Here is a 13,771-nt window from a genome sequence, read left to right as displayed (position 1 = left end):
ACAATGATTCCCCCATCTGATAAGGAACCAATTCATTTCCTCAGGTATTAAGCAAAGCCTGACACATGTGGTACTGCTCACCTTGGGCTAATGAAATGGATAAACAAACAGTAGCTGGAGTGTATAATGCTGAATGACGCAATAGAGTACAGAGTGAGCTGGCAGACGGAAACAGCATATGGGTCGGCCGTTTATCTGGGTGCGCCAGACTCTCACGCAGAAACCTAATGGCCGGGAGCTAATGTTGCCAGGAGTTTGCTGTGATGGACAACAACTGTTATGCTCAAACAGTGCGTTAGACTGGAAACATGCTAAACAAAAATGGAATATAAAGAAAAAGTGACCATCTGTAATAACAATATATATATATATATATATATATATATATATATATATATATATATAATCTTTCATTAACTTAAAGGAGTGCGCTATTAATACATTAAATATGTTTCACCAATTTATGTACCACAAAGTAAAATGGTTTAAATTATTTTATGTAAAAGTTTAAAACAGAAATTTCATTAAAAAATGAATAACTTTAAGTAACCAATGAGTCTCATTCTCCTGTGTTATGCAGCATGTTTGAGCTTCCGGAAGAGGTTTGTTCTTGTGCTTTATTCAGGTTCAGTTGAGCTTCTGCTTATGTTGGCTGATCAATGTTTACATGTGAGTAAAAGCCTAAATTAAATCTGTTCATCATAAAAAGCGATCGAGTCTCTTCAGAAAAATTGGACTAAACCGCTCGATTCATATGGATTAGTTTTATGATCTCTTTATGATCTCTCACTCTTTACGTCAAAGTAGTAGTTGCAAAGGCAGTCAATGGAGGGACAGACATCTCTCAGATTTCATCAAAAAGATCTTCATTTGTGTTCTGAAAATGAACGAAAGTCTTATGATTTTGGAATGACATAATGGTGAGTAATTAATGACATAATTTTCATTTTGGGGTGAACTATCCCTTTAAGTATTATGAACTAACAATAAACAACCTTTTGTTTTTACAGCCTTTTAGGATCTAGGTTACTGTTATTGTTAATGTATAAATGTTAACATTAAAATATGAAAATAATAATTAACATTAACCAAGATTAATAAATGCTGATATTGTTCTATAACATTAGGTGTATGTAAATTCTATATATTACAACATTCATTGTGGCTATTTGTTAAATGTGTTTATTTTTTTTTTTAAATGTACATTCATTAAATGTGGTTAATTTGTTTTATAACTTTATACAATATTTGTTTGATTCGTAAAACCATCATTAAGCAATTTTATAAATATCTCTGTTGCAATATACAGTGCTGAAGGATGTAAAGCTCAACCACATGAGGCTTACTGAATATTGCTGACAGAATTGTTGATTTCTTTTAGTTTCCATTCATCCATCTCTGCACTGGGAAGAACAGAATTACGCATAAAGTGCAGCTGACTGAACCATGTGGCTCTATTTCTCTCCTTTCATGGCAAGAGGCAGGTTAAACGACCCCTTGAGTGGCACTTGCCAAGCGCTTCCCGACTCTAGGCAAATCACAAATTGCAGGCGATCTGTCACACACTGCTCTAATAAAACTTCCAGAGAGAGGGACACCCGAGTGGATGTTTTCTATCCCAGCCCTGATAAATGCTGGTCTCAAATGTGTGTGTTAGGGTGAAGTGAAGGGCCTGGAGTCAGTTTGGGTTTACTTGATGACTGATTAACCTTGCTTGCCCTGTTGATGCAGAGCTGCAGGGGACAGGCGAGGAAAGCCAAGCAGAAAGGAAAGGTAAAAGCTGTCTTTGTGTCTCCAGCTGCCTGACACACACGTTCACTATTACTGTAGCTGCCCAGAGCACAAGGCCTTCATTCCAGTTTGCCTCAGTAAAATCCCCTCAATAAAACATTGTGCCTTTCTTCAATATAGCTTTGTTAAGCTTTCTGGTGTGCCATAATTAAGACAAATCACTAAACTAATAAAGGAAAAGCATGCTGTTTCTGTTTAGACCTCTAAGGGACACTGATCTAGATTGCTGCTTAGGCTTTAGTCAAAGATCAACAACAACCTTCATCAACACACCGTGATGTGAGTATATGGACACTCAAGCAACTTTTATGCATGTCACTGCATTACAACAAAGAATAAAACCAAGTGGTAATTATTTTAAAGGAACTACAAACCACATGTCTAATAAGCTAAATAAAAAATAAATAAACAGGTTAGGTTTTCAATTATAAAACAAGATAAAATGTTCAAAAATAAGACGGAAGGTATGCAGAAATGTAATGTCCACATTTGAAGCATGGCTTAAGTACATCCTAATATTTTTTGGCCTCCACTGTATCAGTAATTCCCATTCAAACTACTTCAAACTGAATTTATTTTTATCCATTAAACTCAAAACCCTTGAAATGAGTGGTTGGCAATTTTTTTTCTGCCATTTGATTCTCTGGTGAAAAAGTTTGAGGGTCTTCAAAATATTAAAGGACTCTTGACACAGTTTTACAATGGCCAAGTTCATTTCAAAGGTTCTTCTCTGCTAACTTTTTAAAGCATAAAGTGTCAACATGTCTAAGTTGAAATGGCCTAGATTTTTTGCAAATTTATTTATACCAAGATTAGTGGTTCTCAACTAGTTTTGCTTCAGGGCCCACATTAATTAGCATAGTACTTAATTTTTTTATTTATTTATTTTTTTACATAAAAATGTCTTAACAAACGAACAGTGTGTTTATTTATACTGAGTTCAAATAACCATCAATAACTCCGCCCATCTATATTTATACTTCATGTGAATGGCATCTATCAGTATTTGCTGTAAACAACTGACATATATTAACAAAAGGAACTGCTTTCTCCTTTTTTAAAAGTTAATGAGTATATTTATTTTTTCTAACAAACCTGTGCACAATGGTTAGTTATTTAGTATTGTTGTTTGATATTCACAAGCCTAATCCACCCTCTTTTTGGGTCGTGACCCACCAGTTGATAACCACTGGCCTAGATATTAAAATCATCTTAAAAATACAAATTCCTCTGCAGTGAAATATGGCCGAAAAAAAGTGAACCATAGCAGCTTTTTGCAGCTTTACTCACTACTACATTCTGGGTCAATGCAGAGAACACCACCAACCTGATACTTAGTGGGCAGTCTGGCCATAATTCATGAAGATCTGGAAAAGAACTCTCCAAGGCCAAGATCATAACACTCTCCCCATAATAGCAGTGTTTATGAATTGTTCATCCCTTAATAAGTGTGCACGAGGACAGTTTAAGCCCATGATGTATCACGCATAAGTATAACTCAGGTTCTAAAAACTGTCCAGTGTACAAACACTCAGAGTTTTGCTTCCTTTGTTTGTTGTTCTTTCAGCCATTTAAGTTGAATTTCAACCGTATTGTGTGTGATCATGATAGACAGCGTGAAAAAGCCTGGGAAAGGAAGATTGCGGCAGCTGTAGAGAAACTTCCTGAAAACAATGCTTGAAAACAGAGTGAGAATCCTGAGAGACTGGAAAATAGGAATTTCAATTGATGCCTACCGCACTCACATAAAAAAAAACAAAGACTTTCACGGCAATCACTTCTAATTTTCTTATTTGTTTGTTTCTCTTGCAGAGCATACCTCAACTCTTGAGCAGCCTGGCTTAAAAACGTGGCTAATTAAAGCTTGCACATGGATACGGACAAAAATGCACACACATAAACTACTGCGAGCACAAAACGTGAAGCTTGAAGCCGCCTTGCTAATGAGGGGTGACAAGATGTTTATGTAACCCCAAAGCCCTCCAATCCAGACGAAATTAAAGGCCCGGACAGCCTGACCCAGGCCCCTCAGTCCTAGTGCCCTGTCCCAGGGGGCCCGGGCTGCTAACAGGGAGCTGGAGTGAGTACTTTCACAGCTCCCCCTGATGGAGGTCCGGGGCTGCTAATCCAAAGTGACAGGCAGAGCAGGGGAACGTCCCAACAGCAGGGAGGAACTCCAGAACGAAGAAAGCACGGGTTAGAACAGGGCAATACCGAGTGAAAACATATGGAGAACAATCTTTCTATAAAAATATATATAAAAGCAATAACAATTCATTATGTAAAAGGTATTAAAGGAGCCATATCATGGAAAATGGGATTTTCCATGCTCTTTTGGAATAATAAAATGTCCTAAGCAGACCTACTCTAATGTTTAAAACAAACAGCTCTTATCAGTCCATTTACTAAAACATTATAATGGGACAGCTTAACGTTACATTTTACATTATGTTTAATTAATTTATAATTTTAACAAACTATTTATTTATTTTACATATAAATGCATATATTCTGCAACTTGGCCCACCATGATGTAATACTATTATGTGGAGGTTAGCAAACAATAACAACAACAATATGATGATAATAATAATAATAGTAATCATCATCATCATCATCTTAAATAATGTAAAAAATCTTAAAGTAATTTACTGCACACTATATAGAATATTTTATTTGTTTCTCTCATTTGTATTGTACATATTTTTATTTTCTATTGGTTCTCATACAGTATATAATTCTGTCTGTAACTGTGGTTTATGTTTACACCACAGTTTCACCCAGAGGATCAATACCTAACTGTGATATCCTTGCTTAGACTTGTGAACCGCATATTTACTTCTAAGATCAGAGAGAAGGAAACCTATAAATGAACTTTCTTTTTTTTTTTGGGGGGGGATTAATAACACACAGCTAACTCACAAAACATGACCACACCCATATTTATAAATCAATGACTAATATGAGATCACAAAGCTGCCCGCCCAGAATGTAAGCACCAAACTACAACACCCAGGGCTGTTACTCATTTCACATGCGGGGAAAATGTTTCTTAAAATCACTGCAACCAAAAACATTTAATGCCAGAGAGAGGAAAAAACAAAACACATTAAAAAACGTTAGTGACATTAGGAGTGTACCTCGGGAAAAACATAAGCATTATTATAATTATAAAATATTAATAAAAATGTATGACCCCTTTTAGTAAATAATGGGATTGAATTACATTAAAAATTAAATTACAAATACTGAAATATTTAAAAAAGACTTTTTTTTTTCTTTTTCTTTTTTTCTTTTTAATTGTAGCCCCAGTATGCTTTTATGAGCAGTAATGTAACATAAATGTAAGGTTTGGGCAAAATGGCACAAATTCTCGACGATTCTCCAAGGAGAATATGTGGACTCCTAAAGCTTGGGGGAAAAACGTTGGCTTTTGTTTCAAAGACGCTGTTCAGCTGACTCATATGAAGTGAATCTAACAATCCTTCTGTTTCCAGCAGATCAGTCGTTTCTTGTTCAAAGAAACATTGAAAGCCTCATCATTCAGCTCCCATGGCAGTTTCACATACGTTCACAAGTCCCCTAAATGTCCCAAGTGCACTTAGTGTAACTGTTGAGAGACTGAATGTAAAAAGTTGAAGTCTTTACAGGATCCCCGTCAGTTTACGAGAGCGAGTCTGAAGCCGCCCTTCGCCTCTTCTAAGACCTGCTGCGCACATGTATGTTTTTCAACTCGAATTTCAATATTTAACGCATTGTCTCTACACTCACATGTCTGTGATAATTGGATTTTAGAAGCTTACTGCATGAATATGAGTGAACTTATTTAGGAAAGAGTAAATAGTTTGAGTAGGTAATGCATGCATGTGCACTAGTTATGTGTGATGAAGAGGACACAACAAATGCACATCTACTCAATCACCTCTCTCAGCTTGCTTTGGTCTCATCAGTTGTAAACACTCCAAGGATGTAAAAGATACATCTCTTTCAGCATACTTTTTACACAACAGATCGGTTAAAACCTTCTATGAATAATGCAAATGTCAGAAAATTGTTGAATTTTGAAGTTAGCGATGTGTCACAACCAATTTAAATACAATCAAACACTAAAACAAGGAGCTTTACTAGGCTAAAGCGGGGATGGGTTTGATGATCTGTCTGTAGCCAGCAGGGATGAGGAACATAAAATAATGGCTGTCTCTGTTTGAGCCCCTAAGAGCTCCAAGTACCGATCTGGCACAATCAACCACACATTTTATACAGACACTTAAAGTACAAATCAATGCTGCAGTCCCTCTGAAATAATTGGAACACAGTAACCTAAACCACAATGGCATCAGTGGAAAAAAGCAGACTTCTGTTGCCTTTGCAATGGTAGCTTCTGATTGTACTGTCTCGCAGGCATGGCTGTTGCTTCAGGACGTGGAAGAAAGGTTTGTCTAATCAGTAGCAAGAAGCTGTTTTTCATTAAAAGTCATCATTGGCTGGAGAGATCCTAGGCTCCGGATAATCTGTCCCACTATGGTTTGGGTCCGATTCAACGTCGATCACGTTGAGTTTCTGGGAATTATGTCTAAACTTATGGTGATATGGTGGGATGCAATCCAAAATGTGTAATTAGGATGTAATCTGGAGGTAACAAAGCGAGTTACAGAGCTCTATTGCACAGTGAGTTTAGACTAGCTGGCCGTCAAAAAGTGACGGTACATAAAGAGGTGGTAGAGATAAAATTTTCTAAAATAACGGGTCATTGGTTTACCTGAACAACTAATCTGCTAATCTCAAAGAAGCCCTAAATAATTAGGCTGGCTTTAGATTCATCCTATACTGATCAGAAGTATTTCTTAAGAAATGGGAAACTTTTAGATAGAAAAATTCAAAAAATAAAAATGCAATGCAAAGTCAAACAGCTACAGCATAGCACACTGTCTTAACAGCTATAATGAAATAAAAAATAAATAAAATGAAATAAAAAATAAAATAAAATAAAACAAAATAAAATAAACCATCATGACCTATTTCATGACCTGTTCAAGCAAGTTAACAAAAATGAGAAGTTGAATTTAAAAGAGCATCCAACATGGCAACTTCTTGTTGTAACAAAGGGAAAAAAAGAAAGAAAAAAACTGTAAAAGTGTAGACTTACCAGCCTGGTTAGTAGTGATGTTGACTGATGCATATTGGGGCGAATAAGGGCTCTGGTCTGACACTCCGTTGACAGCCTGGACTTCGAAAGTGTACTGGGTGTGGGCCAGCAGGTCACTAATAAAGACCCGGCTCTCTGTGAGTCCCAGCTGTCGTGGAACGAACTGCACATTGTCCCCACAACGTGTGCAGCCCCCTCTGCCACCTCCGCAACTTTTGCAGATGATGTTGTAGACCACGTCATCACGACCACCAGTCTCCCGTGGAGGATTCCACTCCAGCATCAGTGACGTCTCATTCACACTGGAGATGACATTTTGAGGAGCCGATGGCACAGCTGGAAAAACAAACAAGATGCAAAAATGAAAAATCGTTTTGCTTAAAAAGTACTGCTGTTAGTCTGAAAGAAAAATTAGATTAGCCCTGTAAATGACTCAAAGAATTGACATTTACCCTTAGTTTGTGGAAAAAAATTATATATATATATATATATATATATATGTATATAAATGAAGACAAATACATGAAGGAAAGAAAAGGAGGCAAAAGAAACAGGAAATGTCAAGTCGGAATTGAACTCCCATCACCCACTTAAACTGCACAGCCAAAATGTGTCAGAATGTGTGCTAACCACTAAGCCATGTCTCTGGCAACTTTAATTTTCATTTTCAGAGGAGTAGACAGAATAATACAATGAAACAATGTGCATTGTGTGCAATTTCTTGTGTATTTCCTTGTATATTTCCATCATGCTAATTGAAATCACGATAACATCGCACAAATCACAGGCTTACTTGGGTCTAGTGAAACTGTTTCTTCCGAGCTGTTCCTGTGTTTGTAAACATCATTTTCGTTTGCTCATGCACACTCAGTACATTTGAAGAAGAGTAAGAGCACACCAAACAAACGCACCTCCGAGATCTCGTCCTGACTGACAGCCCAACTAAAGCTAACAATACCCTGTGTTTATCTTCAGCCGGCATGTGCTCCCAATTACTGTGGGTGCTCCTCTAGGGCCAAGTGAGGTAATCAAGAAACAACCCACTGCCTTTTGCCCTTTTAAAAAAGCCCCCCAAAAAATGAAGCCTCCAATTGATTACCTATTTACAGCTGTGAATCATTAAGAGGCATCTCTGTCTTGAAGCTACGGCTCTGTCGCACGCAAAACTGTTTCTAAACATCCCATTCCCAGGTTAGTGGGCGGTAAAGGCTGCCGTTTCCTCTCTTTAATCAAGCCAAGGCCCACTGAGCTTCAACTCTGCGACACGATGCTGCTCTCTTATTCACAACAGCTGCTCTCCTCCCAGGGCCAGGCTTTTGCAAATGGCTTTTGTAAAAAAGCTGTCTCGTTCTTCCCTTTCTTTCTCCTTCTTCTCTGCCCCCACCTCGCCTTTTTCAGGGAGAGACAAAAACATGCCGTTCACAACAGCATAAGAAGCTGTCTGCCTCTCTTTTCTCGTCTTCATGGCCTCATCTGCTTCAATAATAGGGCAGCGAGTAATTTTTCTCTGCCTGATCTGTAGTCAGTGGGAATGAAGAGAAAAGGCTGCTGTTTGCATGTGGTGGAACAGAGGTGTGCTCTTGACTATGCTGTGGGGTAATGACAATGAAAATGAGCCAGAAAGGTTAGGCAATAATCAAACTTTCCTAACATTCTCCCATATGAGCCATTGGTACGTCTTATCCATTTTAGCGAATCGGTTTGTATTTTTGGATCAGTTGAATCAGTGCCTTTTTCTTTGTTTCTCCCTTTCTTTTTATATATTTTAGATTTGTCCTGTACAGCACAGTGGTCAACTATTGTTGTGTTTATTTGTGCTATATAAACAAATAAATGAAATTAATCAGTTTGGATCATTTGAATCAGTTTGGATTTTTTAGTGCATTCATGTGCATCAGGCTAGAAAAATTCACAATTAATTTTTGTAGCAAAATATTTAGTTAAATGCTGAAGTCAATCACCATGTTTTCAGCTTATTTACAGAAATTCTGTTTTATCCTTTATTTTTTCATATTTAGTGTAAATGTATTTAAAATTTGATGCTATTATCCTTAGTGGGATTCATAAAAATAAAAAGTTGGTACCAGATAAAAACCTTTATCTTAATTTTACTCAAAGATTAAAAATACTAATTTTAATATTTTCATTTTATTTTGGGCACTAGTTTTTTTTAAATAAATACATACATATATATATATATATATATATTTAAAAAAAACACACATTGAAAGTTCACATTGAAAGTTTAGAAAATATAGTTTTAAAGTAGGCTTTCATGTACATTGAGAAAAAGCATAGGGGACGCACTTGTACAGGGCATCTCTAAGGGGTCCGAGTCTGTCCGGTAATATCCATTTCGGCAGACACAGTTGGTGGCTCCGTCGTTGGTTGTGCGGCTGTTGATTGGACACTGCAGGCATTTCTCGTCACCTTGTGCAGTCTTGAAGAAACCTGAAGGGCATGCTGAAACAGAGATAGAGAAAGGGATGAGAGAAGGAAAAGACAGTGAACTTTTCAATATTACATGATTGCCACGGCCCGGAGGACTCCAAAGAAATGATGGGCCACTAGAGTGAAGCTCAGACACACTTTAGAGAATTTCACACACGTAAAGAGAAGCAGTATAGTCAGGTAAACATAGCATGTTCAGTATATGGGGCTGAATAATTCAAATCTTCTGCTGACACGCTAAGAGCATTTCACTTCCTGTGATCTGCTTGTGGATGTCCTCACTTTTATAACTAATAGGTAGATTGTTGAGATAGCAAGTAAAAAACAGGAGAATAAGGTTAGAAAAATTCTATGCAGCTACAAATACGCAGATGAGTGTAAGAATTCAGGACTTAAGAATTGTGACTCAACATTTCTTGTTTGCCAAATCTTGTACTTTTCACCTGTGACCGCACCCCACACCCCCACCCACATCTCTGTTGGTGCAGGAATCCCTCCCAGAATTCATTGCATTCATTAACATAAAATGCCACATTTAACCACACATTTTTGAGTGAAAGAGAACATTAAACAAGAAAAAATAATGTAGGGTGGGACTTGATTTTATCAATAGGGAATTGACTGGATTGTGAAAAGCAGACTTCCAAAGCAAAAATACAGCCAGAACTGATTTGCTGTGGATTGCAATCACTTTTAAGAAAGCTTTTGGACTGTGGAGGTCTAGTTCACCCTTGAGAACATCTCAACATAATGGTAACATTTCTTTTCAAATCCATCATTATTTGCTGCTATTGTTAAGTTTTATTATGTTAAACAAGCGTTAAAGTGACTCACTATGCCCTTGTATTGAATTCACCCAACTGGATGAAAGTCAGTCAAACAGGCAGAAAAAAGAAACAGCAATGTTTCTATGTTTTTAAGTTAACTATCCCCTCAAGACCACCAATGTGTATTAAGAAAGGAACAGGGTCGTTTTCGATTTACATTGACTATGTTTGTTGTTTTAATTGCTGTTGCTCTACCAAAGAGTAGGAGTGCATTTTCATGTGTACATACCGGAATTCCCTGGAGGCCTTTCAGACCTAGCGAGTTTTCATGTTGTACTTCTCTGTACCAAACAAACACAGCACTTCCCAAAGAGTGGGAAACCTGACAAGCACTTGGCCGGGATGAACAGCACATTGCTGTGGAGTACATCCCTTAAAACTAACTCAACCCGGAACGCAAGAGAAAAATACCACAGCCAGCGACAGCCCACATCCACACACATCTGGAAGGAGAGGCCGTCTTAGCTCGCCAAGTTTGAAAAACCCTGTCACCCCGTTCCTAATGGGTGACCTTGCTTCCACGCCAAATGATTTGAACACACCTTCAATATCTGAACCGTTTTAGGGGAGCTAAAAAGCAATAAAGCACAGACGCTTCGGCCTCCATAGTCTAAGCTGGCAATCACGGCAAGGATTTGCGCAGCGGGCCGGCCAAGGAAAATGTCTGTCGACGGGTTTATTTGGAGAAAGCAACTCCAGTCAGGGTTCAACCGTGCTCTTAAACACGCACAAATAAGCTGGACTGTACATCCGTCAGGGCGGTGAGATCACATTCTTACAGCTCAATTACAGGGGGCAGAGGTTAACTAGTGCCCAGTGGTCATTAAAGGGGGGTCTGTTATTTCAGTGAAATGTTTCAGACAGAAAGGGCGCTATTCCCCATTTCCTCTCACCTGCTTGCCACAGACTGTCTCTCTCGATCCCATTTCAACACCCTGGCAAACCACAGGACCAGCTCAGCAATCAGGAACACTTTAGACTGCCATACACGGACACACAAATACACCTTTTTTCATTCCCTCTTTGCACTCAACACATCCGCACTCCTTTTCTTATTCCAAAAACACCCACGTGCTTTCTCCCCCTTAAGAGTTTAAGCAAACTTAGTCTTTCCCAAATCCAGCTGACAGGTTTCTATAAGCCTCCACCAGGAAACTTGACTGCCCAGTTCGCCAGAAAACACACACACAAAAACACACACGGACACACACAAAGGTGTAAAAGCATGGCTAAATATCCCAGAATCCCATGTGAATGAGTATAATAAACGTTTAGAAATTGACTGGTGGAAAAAATGCACAATGTGAAAGCGATAGAGCACCTCGGTTTAATATTAGATTTGACATGTTTTTCTTTTCAAATGATTTATGGCAAAACTAGCCATGTGTAAAGTGAAATATGAGGCTCGTGTGTTCGGAGAAAGTGTCATTGGAGTCACCGAGACAAGCACAACTGCAAAGCTTCAGGATTTAAGATGAAACTCGGATAGAAAGGTAATCAAAAACAGCAATGGAAAGCAGACTGGACCCAAATGGACTGAGATCAAAGAGAAAAAAAACAGGAAGAGAGGGAAAACTGTAGCAAGAGAGTGCTTAAAATAAATCCGCTTTTGTCCTATCTATTAATTTACATATAAAAATACATTATAACTCCTGCTCTATGCTGAGCAGGTTTTTAATTTTTATATTAACTAATTTTGATATATTTTTGGGGGTCAAAATGTCAGGGTGATAATTAAAAGGAAGGGGGGAAAGCAAGAAGAATGAAATTCTTAGGGAAAAAAGACTAACCTTTAAACTCTAAAATGAAAAATGTTTAGCATATTAGCTTCTTTCTTAGAAAAATACATTTATTATAACAAAACTGCCTCACTGCATATTAATACAGTATTTGGGGAAGAAAAAAAAAACTTTGCAAAGTAGTGTGACCAACAAAGTCATGTAGTACAGCCAACATGGAAAAGAAAAAGAAAAAAAAAACTTGAATGATATCATAAAGAGGACCCCTGCAGACCCTCACAACTGTGTGCAAAGGTCAAGAAGTATCTTAAAATATCAGATAATTTGACCTTTTAATGATGGTTATTTATAATGGTTAGTTCAGGTAAAAACAGTATACATTTTTCTTAAAAAAAATAAAACTTTCTTGAAATTGGTAAAATAATAATAATAATAATATGAATACGAAGAGAACATTTATAAGTACTTGGCACAGATTCTGAAAAGATATCTCTTTTATCGTCATTGAGCCATTAAGAGTTGTCTTCACACCTTATCTTGCAGGTTGACGTACGCTAAATAGTGTTGAAGGGAAAACTGTGTGCCTTCACTACAAAAACAAAAACAGAGAGGGCCCGATCCTCCCTCCACAAACTCTGCCAATCTCCTAGAGAGGGTTCGCCTATGCCACGCTGACGAAGGAAGGGGGAGGAAGGCACTGAGTATCCGTGCCTGACTCCACCACTTGCCGTCTGGGCATGACCTTGCATGTCTCGATACTTGCTTCCAGATGGTTCCATCCAACCAAGGGAAATAATGTCAGCCGTGCTGAAAACGTGGGGACTGTGCTAAACATGGCTGTTGAAGCATTCGTCTCTGCTCGCAGAACTACCCCGTGTGGAGGAATGCAATTCGAGGATGGAGAGAAAAACAGTGTCAGCTGTAGCCCCAGGGACGATAGAAAGCCTGATTAAAGAGCACATCAGTGCTTTGATACAGCTCGCATCCAGATTAGAAACATTTGATCACAATGTTTCTCTTGCAAGCTCTGCATTTAAAAAAATATGGCTGTTTTTTTTTTGTTTTTTTTTTGTGCAAACTTGAAACCTGTTTGTATAGAAAATAAATAAGGACACTTTTGAGACACTTTGATCTCTTTTTGATGAGAGTGATTAATTTGGTTCTGTAGCAAGGAAGAGATTAAGTCATTTTGAAATACTTCCTTTGCTGAAAAGACCAGCTTATTTACAGTATTAATTTACAACAGCTGGTCCATGCGGGTTTATGCTGGTCTAGCTGACCAGCATTGTTTTTCAGCTGGCTGGCTAAGATAGTCTTCATAGTTAAACTTGAGAAAAAGCCTAGTGGTGACAACATCATCTTTGCAACTTTTGCTGGTGAACAGATATGAATGTTTCTTTGAATATGGGTACTTTTATGTCATTTCCACCACACTAAACAACTTTGCCCCTAATAGTTTTCCCCTGAAAGTTAGTTTTCCATGGAGACAACAGTGTCAATGAAGAACATGCTGGAGATATGCAATGTGATGAGTGAACATAATATTTTTGTGTCTCATTTTGAATGAAAATGTAAATTATTAAAATAAAACTAATATCATTTTAAAATAAAATAAAAACATTCAAAAAAATATATATATTTTTTTTAAATATAGCTAGCAATACATTAGACTTAACACAAATAAGTTGCCTATGTTGAATTTTTCACCACCATAATTTCCATCACACAATAAGATGTTTTTATTTATATGATCAAAATACGATAAAAAACAGCAATATTGTAAAATAATATTACAATATAAAGCAACTGTTTTCTAA

General features: G+C 37.5%; 1 protein-coding gene across 1 annotated transcript in view; it reads right to left on the bottom strand.

Moving 5' to 3' along the window:
• ephb2b (eph receptor B2b) overlaps positions 1-13,771 on the bottom strand; it is a 134,617-nt gene that overhangs the window by 31,188 nt on the left and 89,658 nt on the right. Inside the window, exons 4-5 of the mRNA XM_051912749.1 lie at positions 9,245-9,400; positions 6,938-7,273 (exon numbers count right to left, since the gene is read on the bottom strand). Of these exons, the coding sequence (XP_051768709.1) occupies positions 6,938-7,273; positions 9,245-9,400 (492 nt within the window). The remainder of the gene's footprint in view (positions 1-6,937; positions 7,274-9,244; positions 9,401-13,771) is intronic.

This window comes from Ctenopharyngodon idella, chromosome 11, assembly GCF_019924925.1.
Source record: "Ctenopharyngodon idella isolate HZGC_01 chromosome 11, HZGC01, whole genome shotgun sequence".
NCBI classification, from domain to species: domain Eukaryota; kingdom Metazoa; phylum Chordata; class Actinopteri; order Cypriniformes; family Xenocyprididae; genus Ctenopharyngodon; species Ctenopharyngodon idella.
Note: the sequence above shows the minus strand (reverse complement) of the source record. Positions and strands in the feature narration are given on the sequence as shown.